Source organism: Corvus hawaiiensis, chromosome 2 (assembly GCF_020740725.1).
Source record: "Corvus hawaiiensis isolate bCorHaw1 chromosome 2, bCorHaw1.pri.cur, whole genome shotgun sequence".
NCBI lineage: Eukaryota > Metazoa > Chordata > Aves > Passeriformes > Corvidae > Corvus > Corvus hawaiiensis.
This window is the reverse complement of record NC_063214.1, coordinates 27,528,382-27,542,026: the sequence shown is the minus strand read 5'-3', so window position 1 is coordinate 27,542,026 and position 13,645 is coordinate 27,528,382. Positions and strand designations below refer to the sequence as shown.

Here is a 13,645-nt window from a genome sequence, read left to right as displayed (position 1 = left end):
GTGTCCCTGGGGGACACCAGGAAGTAGAGATTCTCGCACTGGGAGAAGGACAGTGATGCCAGGCTGTGAGAGACAGGTGGCACTTACATGCTGAAGAGAGCCCCCATTGTGGTTATTTGGCTGTAGATGTCCGGGGTTTTCCAAAGCTCACATTTAAAATGCCCAGGTGCTGCTTTCTCCTTCGACCAGGTTTTTCCTGCATCTTGGTTTCTTCACCCCTTTGGCTGTTTTTCCTTGTAAAATTGCCCAGACTACTCTGCTGCCCTCTCCCTCCTGCTCCCTTCTAACCTATTCCTTTCATGCCTGCTTGTGCCCATGGTACAGGACTCCTGCCCCTCTCCCCCTTGTCCCAGCTGCCCTCATTCCAAGCTCCATGACCTCTCCATTCCCTTGCTTCCCCACTCCCTCCTTGTCATAATGCCTGGCCTTTCCAGTGCTGCATCCTGCTGTTTTCTGGCCAGCATTTCCTGCCTCTTTCTCCACCACCCTCCTTCTCTCTGTCCACCATCTCCACCATCATGCTGTCTTTTGGTGCTCATGTCCTGTGCTTGCCTAAGCAGCTCAGCCTCAACCAATTCCATCCATCAGCTTCCTTGTTTTTCCCCTCCTGGGACTGCAGCCTTGATCCCAAACTTTATCTGCACACACACATACAATCATGCAATTTACCTAATTAAAAAAACCCCAAAACAAACAAGAAGCTGAAGGCAAATGCTTACTTCAGGGCTGTGCACTGCAGTTTTGCCTATGGCACTTCTCTCCTCCTGGCAGCCCCATTTCACATCTGTTTCCAGCCAGCCTGCTCTCTTCATCCCCAGGCACTGCACTGCAGGGGCCGGACTGCTTGGGGTGACACAGCACCCTCAGTCCCAGGCCACTGGCCCCTGCCCCACTTGCAGTCCTGTACCACCCTGCCCCTCCAAGGAAGGTGAGGGAAGGGGTAGCCTGGCCCACATTCCCCCTGTAGGCTGGCAAGTCATCACTAGACATGATCAGAGAGGAGACAAGCCAGAGTATGCAAGGAAGGGAGGGGAAATGAAGAAACATTACCTCCTTTTCACGTTTATTTAATTTTTGTATTTTTTTGTATTTTTTTTAAGATCACAGAAGAGCAGAGCATTCATACATGTAAAGAAACAGAAACGAGATAACAGAAGTTAAATACATTGAGAAAAGAAAAAATAAAAAGCTTTTTTTTTGTTCATCACTGGGTTTTGTTCATTTGTTTGTTGAGTTGTTTAGTTTTTTTTATCGGTTCTTTTACACACACACTTGCGCTTTTAAAACTTTCTTTCACAGAGCTAGTTTCAAAACCAAAACAATGGCAAAAAATAAAATGGCCATTTTCTCGTTTCGTTAAAGAGAAGTTCAGCTCATGTCTACAGTGCTGGGGAAAAATAGATATAAAGATATAGATATATATATATATTTATATGTATATAACACTGTTAATGAGGAGAGTTCTAACCACCCCACCGTGTAGCAAGAAGAAGGGACTGGCCTTCATTCTCAAGGTCTAGAGGATGAATCTTGGCTCCAGCTGGGAAGGCTGAATGATTTTGGCAGGTGACGGTGGCACCGCGGAGGCAGGTTCCTGCTCTGTGCCCCCTCCTCCCTTTCCTGGCACACACGTGTGCTGCCGCAGGCACAGGCATGCACACGCCTTCTCCTGGCTTCCTCAGGAGGTCACCACGTAGCTGTGTGTCACAGACAGAGCCACCGCTAGCAGCAGGTGGCTGAGTGCCCGCCTGGCTGAGTGTGATGGAGAGCGCGGGGAAGGAGAGCGCCCCAGGAGCACTCCTGTAGCATGTGCGAGGTGGAGCTCACGGGGTGTGCGTATGCGCCTGTGCGTGGCCGAGTGGGGAGCAAATGTCACAGTTCTGGAGAAGGACAGCCTCATTGGGATGTGCTCTCCTCACTGGCTGGCTCCTAGGTAAGTCTTGCTCCTCGTTTCCACCCATGACCCCTCTGTTACGTACAGAAACATCCATACGCCTTTCCTCAGGACACGGCTGGAGCCACCGCGATGTCACACTGCTTTACTCGCTGAGGCTCATTTTTCTGCATGGTGAGCATGCCCTGGGAGGCCAGGAGGGAGCTCCTGATGCACCATGAGGACAGGCAGGGAAAGAAGGGCCCTCCTGGGATGAAATCTCTGCCCCTTTCCCAGCTGTGCTGCCCAAGGAGCCCTGCTGCTCAATGCAGCCCCCACCACCCGTGCTGCAGTCATGTCCCCTGTAACTGCTCCTTCCTTCTCTGCTGCCTGAGCACTTCTACAAGGCTTGCAGGGCAGTCTGAGTTGCTGTGGCACCAGCTAACCCAAGCCTGCAGCAAGTGAAGGACCCTTTGCTTCCCGCCTGCCTGGGCTAATCAGAAGAACTGTTCCTCTTGCCCAAGCCCTGCCTTGGCAGGTCTCCTCACCTCACCCCATCACACTGACGGACAGAGGGCCATACCAATATACTCTCACCAAGATGAGTTCTGCTCCCCTGTTACGGCGAGTGAACCAACAAGCAAGCACCATATATTGCCCTAATGGGAGCCAACCATTAGGCAAAATTTTGGGGGCTGTGGGAGCTGCCCGATCATTGTTCTAGCAAGTTACAAGAAGGAAAAGTGAAAGAGGTTTTAATGGTGTGACACAGCTCTTAGTCAGCAGAGTCATGCAATTAAAAAAAATCATCTTCTGGGCATCCCACTGGATATGAAGCCACTCTAAGATTAGCGTTGAGAGGCCATGGTCTCCTCGCTGATGAACCTGAGAGTTCTGCGCATGGACGATGGACAGCACTCATCCCTACCCTTTTCCACCGGCATCACATCTTGGAAATTACCATCCAGTTTCTCCATCACTTCCCTGCCTCAAGTTTTGCTCTTCCCATAGGACAGTTTGCTCCCGGCATCCCTAACTCAAGAAGTTTTGTGTCCTTGAGTCAGAGAAGCAGTAAGATTGTGCACCATCAGGAGAGCGAGAGAGAGAGAGAAGGAGAAAGAGAGATAACTGCTCACCCCCCAGGCACCTCCTCTGTCATACTGTCTTGGTCAGCCATCCCCCATGTCAGTTGCTACATCACATCAAGCACCATGATGATTTGGGCTGCAGGTCAGTGTGCTTGGAGGAGAGGAAGCAGAGGTGTGAGGGGTTGGGAGGAGATGAGGTGTTTCCCTGTGCCCATAGATTCCCTCACCAGGGAAGGGCGAAGTGATGAAACACTGCACAACAATTGAGCTGAAATATCAACCTGCTGGTAGGGCTGTGAAGGACTCTAGCATAACTCCTCTGACTTCCCAGATCCTCTTGTTTCATCAGGACTTGCTGCTGCTCCCCCAAATTCCTTCCAGATGTGTAGCTTCCACTCAGCCTGGAGGCCACATGGCTTTTGATGGTGGCTTTGTCCATGCTGTGTGCTTGGACTTTCAAAACGGGGTTGCTCAGACAGGTGGCCTGGGGGCGTGGTCTGGATGCACCTGGAGCTGAGAAGCTGGTGGGGCTTGGATGTTCTTTGACCAAAAGTGGGGTAAGCAGCAGTGCACGCGCGATCTGCCCAAGTGGTGAACAGTCAGTGGCGTGAGAAAGATGTGCAGACAAAGACTAACTCTCGACACAATGCATGTCACCAATGAAATCTCCATGAATGGCACATTCACATGCACTCGGGGCTAGCATGGGGCGACACAACTTCACTGGTGAAGAAAGCGGGTACGGGGGAGGAGGAGAGGGTGCATCACTGAGCAACGAGCCCGCAAGTGCAGGGCTGCAAACAAACAGAAATGAACACAACTGCCAAGATACAGGTGTCGGCTGGAGCATCCCACGTTGCCCTTCCCAGCCGTTCAGAGACAGGTGTTTGCTTCGTTTTCCATCTGACCAAGCACACGCTCCAAGCGACATGCTACAATCATGCATGGAGTTCATGTGGCTCGGGGTGGCTGCATTTCCCCTGTCCAGTTCCTTTCAGAAAGACTTGCCTTCACCCCTCCTCTCAGTCATCCGAAAAGGGTTAGAAATCTGCTAGCGATTATGGGGCCATATATGAAATCTAAGTTTTTGTTCCTCTGCTTGGACATTACCAGACATCTCATATAACTCTTGTAATATTTACAAACCAGTAGAAGAAGTACAATTTTTTTTCCATTTTGTTCATATCTTTTTATAACACTAAATGTTAAATCTTCATCAATCAAACACAATTACACTGACAAGCTCGAGGAACTGGTGTCCCATTCCAAACTCCCATCTTCCCTGGTCCCCAACCAGCTGAGAGGCAGCAGGAAGCAAGAACACAGCTTTTTGGGAGGTGATGGGAAAGACAGCGATGTAAACAGGGAGAAGAGATGATGAGGAGAAACAGTTTCAGAGAGAAGGGCCTGAGACATGAGGAAACCCATTGCAACATCTCCGTCAGAGGGTGGAGGGAGAAAGAATGGGAAAAAGCATAGGACCTTGCCTTTGTTTCCTATATTCATCTGGGCTCACCTCTTGACAGGTGCTCTGAGCGATCCCTGCTTGAGTTCAGGAGAAATGGGGGGATTTTTGCAGCACCCTGTGAGGCACACTACAGCTCACAGGATTAGATTCTTGGAGAAAATCAAGCTCCAACCTACCCAGGACTTCCCCCAGCCCTGCTAGGAACAGACATTGCCAGGAGTGGGGTTCCCAGCACTGCTGCAGACAACAGGCATACTTGGTGTTGGTGGCTTTTCTCAGAGAGGTCTGCAATTAACTGGCTTTCACTGTTTCACAGCCAGGCAACAGAGGCAAAGACCTGCCCAGGGCCTGCAAGAAAGACCAGATCCCAGCACTGGGGCTGGGGCCGTTTCCCCCATTAATGAGCAAGTGGCTTTAAAAAATGGATGCCCTGCTTTTGACATTTAAAAAAAACATCCCCTCAAAACTCCTTCAGATGTGACAGAAACAGATGTGACATAATGAGGTGCCGAGACTTGATGACCACAACCACACCATAGGGGTCTGATGTGTGTGACCCCAGTGCCTAGGAGCGACCCCACAGTGACAAAAACACATGCAGAGGGTGCTACCATAGCAACCAGGTTGACATCAAAGAACCTAAAGTGGGCTTGACTCAGCCCTGAGGAACAGCCTGTCACAGCAAGGCACTGCGGGCTCCCCACCTTTATCAACAAGCCCGTGCCAATAAACCCTGGCATAGGTGCAGCCCCGAGCAAGAGCAGTGTGGTGTTTTCCCTCATGCCAGTGTGCTGGAAAGGGTGCAGCTCCCAGACCTGGTTTCTGGGACCAGCTGACGGCTGTACCAGGGGAAAGAGGAGCCCTGTTGCAGCAGAAACTCTGGACTTGTTACTAAGACTGGGAATTACATGGCCCTCCTGAAGGTTAGGCAGGAGGACTGGGATGTCTGAATGCTCTGAAGAATACATTTTTTCCTGGGCTGACACACACCAGTCTCCAAAGGAGATGCCCAAGTCCCATCAACGACTGCCCTTTCTTGGAGGAAAGGGAGCCATCCCTGGATGCCTTGGGTGGATTTCAAGCACCAGTTGCCCACTTGCAACTTGCACTCTCTTGCAGGTATGGCTTCGGGGTCTAGAGGAGCATAAATTACCACCATCCAGTCCCACAGCAGCTCTACACCAACTCTTACAATGCCAAAACTTCAGCCTTTCACGTCTCTCTTCAATAAATTTCCTTGCTCTTCTGGCTGCCTGAGAGGAGCCCTTGACTGCCTGCTTAATTGCGTGCCTGCTGCTTCCTGGAAGAGCTGAGCTCAGCAGCGAGGGGACAGCGCCGGCAGTGCCGCAGTAAGGCGAGAGCACCACGCTGAGCGCAGGGAGAAGCCTCACCGGACTGTGCCCCACCCACGCAAAGGGGGGGGCCGGGCTCGCAGGCAGCAATTCCCGCTTTGCTTCCCGGCAGGGGAGCACTTGGCGGGTATTCCCTCCCGCACACTGCAAGGCCAAGCTGTTTCCCCCTTGCCTGCATGTGAGCACGGCTGCCAAGCGTGCTGCCACTGCCCCAGTGCCCAGGGCAAAGACAGAGGAGCAAACTGGCTGCTGCTTGAAAGCTCAGTGGCTGAGCACCTGTAAAGCACTGTGCTGTCGTGGCATGGTCACTCCATTTGTGTGGGCTAAATCAAGCTCTCCCCTGCACATCCCTCTCTCCAAAAAAGGCCTACCTGATAAACCCTGCATTTTATCAACTTTACTGCTGGTGGATACTATGGCTCGTGACTGGCCAGGGGACACAGGAGTCTTCTCCCCTCTGCCCCGACCCACACACAGGCACTGCAGCCCCTGCTCACTCTGGCTCCTGCAGCAGACCTTGTGCTGTTGTGGTAAATCCAGCCACCACCCAGCATTTTATCAGTCCTGTTTCTCACAACCTTCTCTCCCCTCCTCACTTGGGAGCCACTAAAGCATCTCTTGCTGGCACCTCTGTATGTGATTCTGCTGTGGGAAGTGCAATGGCGAGCGAGAGTGCTCTCCAGCAAGACCAGCACCTTTGAGATAAGAGAAGAGCAGGGAAAATTGTGCTGCCTGCTTCTTTGCTGCACCACTTTAAGCTCCTTCTTTGTAAGCCCAGGATTTTGGACCTGATATTTATTTCTTACATTCACAGGTCCTGGACATTTTCTGACCCAATTTCTTTGAAATGTGGAATTTGCAGTGAGTTTTGTAATAGCAGTGGTGTCCAGCACACACACATGCACATATACACACACACTCACCCTTACACAGCCTGCATTTCCTTTTATACCAGGGAGGACAGTAAGAACAAAACCAACAAAGCAACAAAAAAGGGTATTGGCTCTATTTTTACATGATTACCAAAATGGTTAGGAATGCCAGATTGTGGTTTTCATGTTGAGGTATCATTCCTACACACGCTATACCTAAAAGGAGTGGCTGCTTGGTGATGTCCAAGGTCTCATCACTCACATCCCACCAGCCCAGCCGCCCATCCCCAGGAGGAATGGTGGCCGCACTCTTCAGTCCATAGGTTGTGGGCCAGTCCTGGTTTCTTCTGCTTGCTTGGACAATTGCAGGAGTGCACACCCCCATGCGCGTGCGCGAGCACTCATGCATGGCACAGGCTGCTATGCTGGTACTTGGAGGCTGAGAGCCAAACAGGTTGGAGGTGGGAGAGGAAAAAAGCCTAGACAAGGGTGCAGACTGACTCTTGCAAACAAGGTGGCCAGAAGACAAAAAGCCAGTGAGGACACAGGAGAGGGGACACCATGTGAACCTTTGTTGCAGCTGCCCTGCTCTCCTCATCTCTCTTCTCTGCCTAAGGGATCTCTCTGCATCTTGTCTCACACTTACAAGGCAGGACATTATCTACAGCAGGATGAGCATATGTACACATGGACTGTTCGTTTTGCATGCTTAGAGAGAGCAAGAGAAAGAGAGAGAGTGAAGACAGAGCAAGAGCCACACATGCATGCACGCACGCACACAGGCATACACAGGAGAAAGAGAAAGACACCTGGTTGAACTGGGGGGGAGGAAGAGGATTTAAAAAAAAAAAAAAAACAAAAAAGAAAAGTAGGCTTTCAGTAGAGTTGACGCAGCCTTAGTTCAGGCTAGTGAGGGCGATGTTGCATGAAGGAGGGGATAGGAAAGAAGGTGTTTAACAAGGGCTGGGTGCACATGAGCGCAGGGTGAAGTGAAGAGAGGAAGGGGTTCTTCACAGGACACCAGTGTGCAGAGAGCTTCAGGTGACTTGCTCTGGTTTGTGGCTTTCTTTTTTTTTTTCTTTTCTCTTTTTTTTTTTTTTTTTAATTTGTTTTTAAAAGTATGAACTGGCTGAGCATTAGCTCACAAAAATGACCCAGGGCATCCAAAAAGTTAAATGGCTATAGACACCGAAGCAAAGACCTCTTTCTGCAAAAGAAAGAAAGAGGAGGAAGGAAGGAAGGAAAGTGAGGGAGTATGGAAAAGAGGAAGGAGGAGAGAAAAGAAAAGGGATCTTCTGTTTGATTGGCTTTGCAGGTTTTGTTGGATTGTTTACATTGCAGCATCCTCCGGCGACACGGTCCTTGCTGGTGCCCCATTCTCCCCTTGCTTTGTGTTGCCTCCTAGGCAGTCGATGACTTGACAGCCGGCTTTTCAGGTTTTGGATTAAATGTTGCTGAGTCTTCTTTGCTGTAATTTTTCCTCTCCCCCCTCTTCGCTCCTGAACACACAAAAGTTGTGAAAGAAACAGTCGTCTCTCTCTCTCCCCCCCCTCTTTTTTCTCTCTCCCCTCTCTTCGCTCTGTCTCCTGTATAACGCGTTTTGTTTTGTGTGTTGTTGTTGTTGTGTTGGTTTTTTAATTATTATTAATATTATTATTTTTAATTCTGATTTGTATTAACATTTGCTGAGTAGGCAGAGCAGGGATGCTGCCAGAAGCCACAGTGGGACGGCCAAACTCATGGAGCCGTTGTCTACTCTCCCTGTGCCGGGTCCTGCAGGGTGCGAGAAGGGAGAGAAAAGAAGACAAGATTACACAAGGCTGGGTGAGATGGGGGTGACACAGGAACACAGCACTTCAGTCCCATGCTGCTCCTGCAGTGCTGGGTTTGGGCTTCAGGGCACAGCTGCCTTCCCACCCTGGTGAGCCTCCCTCTAGCCCAGCTACAGGCTGCTGCCTGCCAGCTCGTCAGCATCCTCCTTCCCTCTGCTTACACTCCAATGGCATGTGGCTCTCCCTAAACAACACTCAGGCTGGAGGAGCAGGGCCTGGAGCATGCAGGAAGCTTCAACCCTGGCTACTGACCACATCCAAACCCCTGCTGTGCCTCCAGCTGGGAGCTGCTGGCCTTCCAGCGCAGGGATATGGTTCACACCTTTGCAGATGCAGCCCCTGGTCACCACCCCCACACCTGCCCGCTCCACCACCTTCTCAGTGCCAGGACTCGTTGTAATTCTGTGCAGTGGCCAGTGCCTGTCTGCAGGCAGACACCAGCTCTACAGGAGCTGATTCATCACAGTGGTCCGATCAATAAAACATGGGCCCAACCAGCAGACACCTCCCTTCCCTGCCAGGGGCTGCACCGTAATTATTTGTGTCTGAACTGGGGTGGAGGAAGGCTTTGCTGTTGCACTTACAGCCCTGTGGCATGACACCTATGGGGTGAGGGTGCAGGGTGTGCCAGGGAGGTTGATTTTTCGTAAGGGTGGGAAATGAAGCTGCACGTGTGTGCGTGCGCATCCACAGGCTCCGTCAGAGGGGGCAGGGAGGAGCGCACTGCTGCAGCAACAAATAATGCAGCCTCGCTCCAGGCATATTAATTGCTAACACTCCTGACATCTTCTCATTCATCCTCTCATTTACGGGTTCCCTTTCCTGGATGGCTTTAACGGCAGTGATGCTGTTTTAAATTCACCCTGCAATCCCAAGCCTCGGCAGCCTGTCTTTAGAACTGGTCAGGGAGGTGTACATGGCTGTGGTTCTGTAAATGCATGCTCACCATGTATGTGTGCACATAAAGTACTCGTATACGTGTGCATGCATGCACATGTACGTGGACATATATACACATACGTGTGTGTGTATGCAGTGTTTTACACAGAAGGTGTGCAGAAAGATGCTGAAGAGTGGAGGTGGAGATGAGTTTTTATGTTGGAACTGATCCTGCTGTGGAAGAAAGAAGTCATGCTAACTACCAAGAAAAGCTATTTCTGATGGCGGAGGGGAGCCAAAAAAAATTTTTATAAAAGGCCCTGTTCAAGAGAACTCCATGAGACTGAAGTACAACTGCTCCCTCACAGCCTGCAGAGGCGAAGAGCCCCACTCTCCTGGGTGGAGCTCAGGTGCCACAGGCTTGCTCAGCAGCACGGTCTCTATTAAACTTGAGCTGGTAACTAAAAGGCAGCAAATCAAAGAAGGATGTCTCCAGAGTCCCTCAAATTCCACTGCATTTTCTTTTGTCTGATTTCTTCCTAATGTAGCTGATCACTTACTAGAGTAGTTGTTTGTGCCCCAGTTCTGTTCTTTCATTAGTAAGTATGTGCTGATTTGTGTGGAAAATTTATATTCCATCTATGGCTTCTTTTTCAGCTAGCCCACGTGCATCTTTTGTGGCTTGTCACACAAATCCTACTACACTGGTTTTTTTTACTCTTTTTATTTCCTCCTCTACACTCAGGAACAAGTTTCAGTTCAGCTACTACCCCTACCTCACCTATGTTTCAGAAAAAGCATCTCTCACAGTCAAATAACTGTGGGGAAGCTCTTTGGGACCATTTGCATCCCTTTTTGGCACAAAACATGACTCCTCTGGCACAGCAAATAAACAAGAGCACACCAGGCAGGGTGTGTTCCCTACAAAAATGTTCAGCCACCACATTTTTACTATTTGGCTTCGATACTATTTGTCTTAACTCATACATGGACATGTACATAACACACACGTGGCAACCATCCTCCTCTTTGCCACTTTTCTAGGGTGCCCACGCAACCAGAGCAAAGGCATGTGCACCAATGGTGGCATGCAATGCACAGGCAAGGGGATATTTGGCCTTGGCTGGGTACCTCTGCCTCAATACATCGAAATGCACAGATCAGAGTTTGTGAGCTTGGTGGGGACTGGGGGCAGAGGCATGGTATGGTGTGGTAGTGATGTGGTGAAGAGATGAGCCTCTGCAATATCTAGGTATAAGAGAGGACACACAAAGACAGGTGGTGTGATGGAAGACTTGGGAGAGGGTCACACCGGCTTCTGTTCTGCTTGAGCTTGTGAGTCTAAGTTTGAGGGCATCTGACAAGCCAAAACTCCCATCTCCAGAGATGAAAAATAATGTGTTACATGTTCTCATGGCTGCCTGTGTGTCCCAGTCAGATGGTGGGGCTGGCTACAGAAACCTCTCCACGTGCAGTCCTGATCACCTTCTGTGCCACACCACAGGCTAACCCCAGCAGCTGTTCTCACCAGCAGGCTGTGCAGGTGTTGGGCAGTGTGTTAGGCTGACTGGGAGGACTGGGATCCAGTGTGGTCTCTGCACATAACCCTGGGGGCCACATGGAATCTCTGGGTTTGACAGCACAGCTAGCTAGAGTACATGCCACGGGTGCTACATTTCCTGTCACAAGTACTGAAAACTCCGGGAAGGTCATAGTTCTATCACAAAATAATGTCTTGGGGGACAACAACTGCTCAAGCGTAATAAGAAAGAGAGTGAAAATGCTGGAAGAAAATAAAATATTTGTCTTTGAGTGAAATTTTGTGCAGGAAATAGCATCCATTTTCAATTCATTCTATCACTGTCACCCTTCCTTCCCAGCCACACCTCAGGCTGTGCCAGCCCATGTTTGCATGATGACCTCTCCATGTGCGTGCATGAGCAGCTGCTGCTGTGGGCACCGAGGCACCCATACGGCCACGGGTGAGCGCCCACGCTGGGGGCAGCGCCGGCCTCCACAGCGGCCACGGTGTGCTGCAGAACCCGCACACCCCACACCTGCACACTGCCCTCCGCAGGCGCGCCCACCCCCAGCGTGCACGCGTGGACAGGCACGCGTGGGCACAGCTCCCCCAGGCGTGCACACGCACGCCGCAGACGCCAAGCCCCTGAGCGCACAGACTCCCCGCAATCCCCCATCCCTGCAGCCCCCAGGGCACAGACCCCTGGCAATCCCCCCGCCCTGTAGTCCCCTCACCGTGCCCGCACATCCCTTCGCCATCCCGGTCCCGCAGCCCCCATGTCACAGCCCCCTCGCCATCCCGCACATCCCCTCGCCATTCCGCACATCCGCTCGCCATCCCGCACATCCCCTCGCCACCCCGGTCCCGCAGCAGCAGCGGTGCGGTCTCCGGCGCCCTCTGGCGGCCGCCGCGCGGAGCCGCCCCCGAGCTCTGCCCGGTGGAGCCCCCCCAGAAACTCCCCCGGCCACCCGGCTGCCCTCCCCTGCTCCCTCTCCGCTGGCACCGGGGGCTTCGAGGCTGTCCCTGTGGTCTCCCGCTTCGGTACCCTTGAGCCTGTGCTCTGGGAATTTGCTGTAATATCCCGGGCTATTCATCCCCCGGCAATTGGACAGCCCTGCCAAATCTGTGACCACGGAACAGCTTTGAAAGGGGTGCTCTTCCACCACAGACAGGAGAGGAAATTGGATTTCCGATGCTGATGAGTTAATATGAATATCTGGCAGCATTTCACAGCTAAACCCCTAAGGGACCCTAGACCCTAAATGCTGACCGAGTCAGATCCCATTAAGCAAATCAAGAAGGAGCAGACTGAAAATTGGCAAGGCTAGAACAACTGCACTGCTCTTCCTTGCTCCAAATGTGAGACATTTCGATACCTGGTGCAGAGGCAGGTGGAGCCCTGCCATGGTGCCTAATTGTACTGCAACAGCTTCATGGGCACTGCATCCTATGTTTCCAAGGCTTTATCGGTGTCACACGTTCAGCCTGGGTGATCTGCATTGGTGCCATGCCACAAGGTAGCCTTGGCCAAGATTTAGAGAGCTGTAGCTCTCACAAGGTGAGGGGGACCATGTGCAGCCCCATCCCACCCCTGTCCCCAAGGCAGTGTAACCCTGGCTGCATCCTTGAATTTAACAATGGGAAAAACAGAGCTGTGCCACTGTGACCTCACTGGTCCCGCCCACCTGCCTGTGTGCAACAGCCCAGAATACCAGCCTGGCACAGAGAGGCTCCAGGAGCCTTTTCCTAATGCTTCTGGGAGAACTTCCACATACTCCTGAGGGAGGATGCAGAAGGAGTGGCAAGGCCCTTCAGTTTGGGGTGCCAGCAATCTCCCCTAGTGCCTAGCACTCCTGCAGGCCAACCCTTCCACGCAGCATGAGGCAGAACAGTTGCTGCATGCCCTCACGTCCAGAGGGCTGCAAGGCAGCCTAGCCCAGGGTTCACTAGACAGGAGTGGTGACAGGTGCTACTGTACCCGACTTGACATGGCACAGCTGTAGTGCTTGTGCATGTGATGGTTCAAGAACTGCACCTACTCCTGTGAAGAGTGTAGGAAAAGAACAGTGAGAAGGATGGGGGGACTTGGATTAGATGGCAGAGGAAGATGGGAAAAGCTGCTAACATTCAGAGCAAACCACAGCCAGATTGCAAAGCCAAGAGCTGCTTTCATCCTCATAAACAGCCTGAGGAAAACACAAGAAAAGATCTTTGCTGGGTCAGTCCAAGGGTCTTGTCTAACCTTCAGTCCTGAAGACTTCCATATCCACAGCCCACTCAGCTCTTTAAGAAGCACAGCTGCAGTCAGCTGCCAGCAATGACATTGTGGCCCCACATTAAATTCGGGTGCTATGTTCTCCTGTGACTCTAGGACCTCAACATTAAGAGGTGGCCTGGCACACCTGCTGCTACTAATTGCTCCCTGAACTGTCTAGATTAAAACGGTCTCAGTCACTCCTTGCTCTGCAGCCTCCTCTGCTGACTATGGGAGAGCCAGGCAAAGGAAACTGCTCAGTGTGGGAAGAATTAGCTGGGGGGGGGGGGTTGTTCAGCTCTTCCTAGGAAAGGGAGAGATGAGCTTTTTTGTCAAGAAAACTTGCAAGACACCCAGCCTCAGCAGCAGTGACCGAGGTCAGAAGGCTGTCCCTGCACAGGCCCTACCTCATGGCTGGTGTTGGCCTCTGAAAGCCTGCAGTGCCCACTGGGGGCTGCGTGAGGAGGTGAAAATACGTAAGTTTGTCTGGGCAGAGGCACAGGAA

The 13,645-nt window shown here is 51.6% G+C and overlaps 1 protein-coding gene across 3 annotated transcripts in view; it reads right to left on the bottom strand.

The window, feature by feature from the left end:
- Positions 1-1,051: 1,051 nt before the first annotated feature.
- The window catches only part of LOC125321298 (limbic system associated membrane protein), a 1,007,901-nt gene continuing 995,307 nt past the window's right edge, over positions 1,052-13,645 (bottom strand). For all 3 annotated transcript variants that reach the window (XM_048293943.1, XM_048293942.1, XM_048293944.1), the window contains one exon: positions 1,052-8,426. In XM_048293943.1, coding sequence (XP_048149900.1) covers positions 8,329-8,426 — 98 coding nt within the window. In that variant the 3' untranslated portion in view covers positions 1,052-8,328. The remainder of the gene's footprint in view (positions 8,427-13,645) is intronic.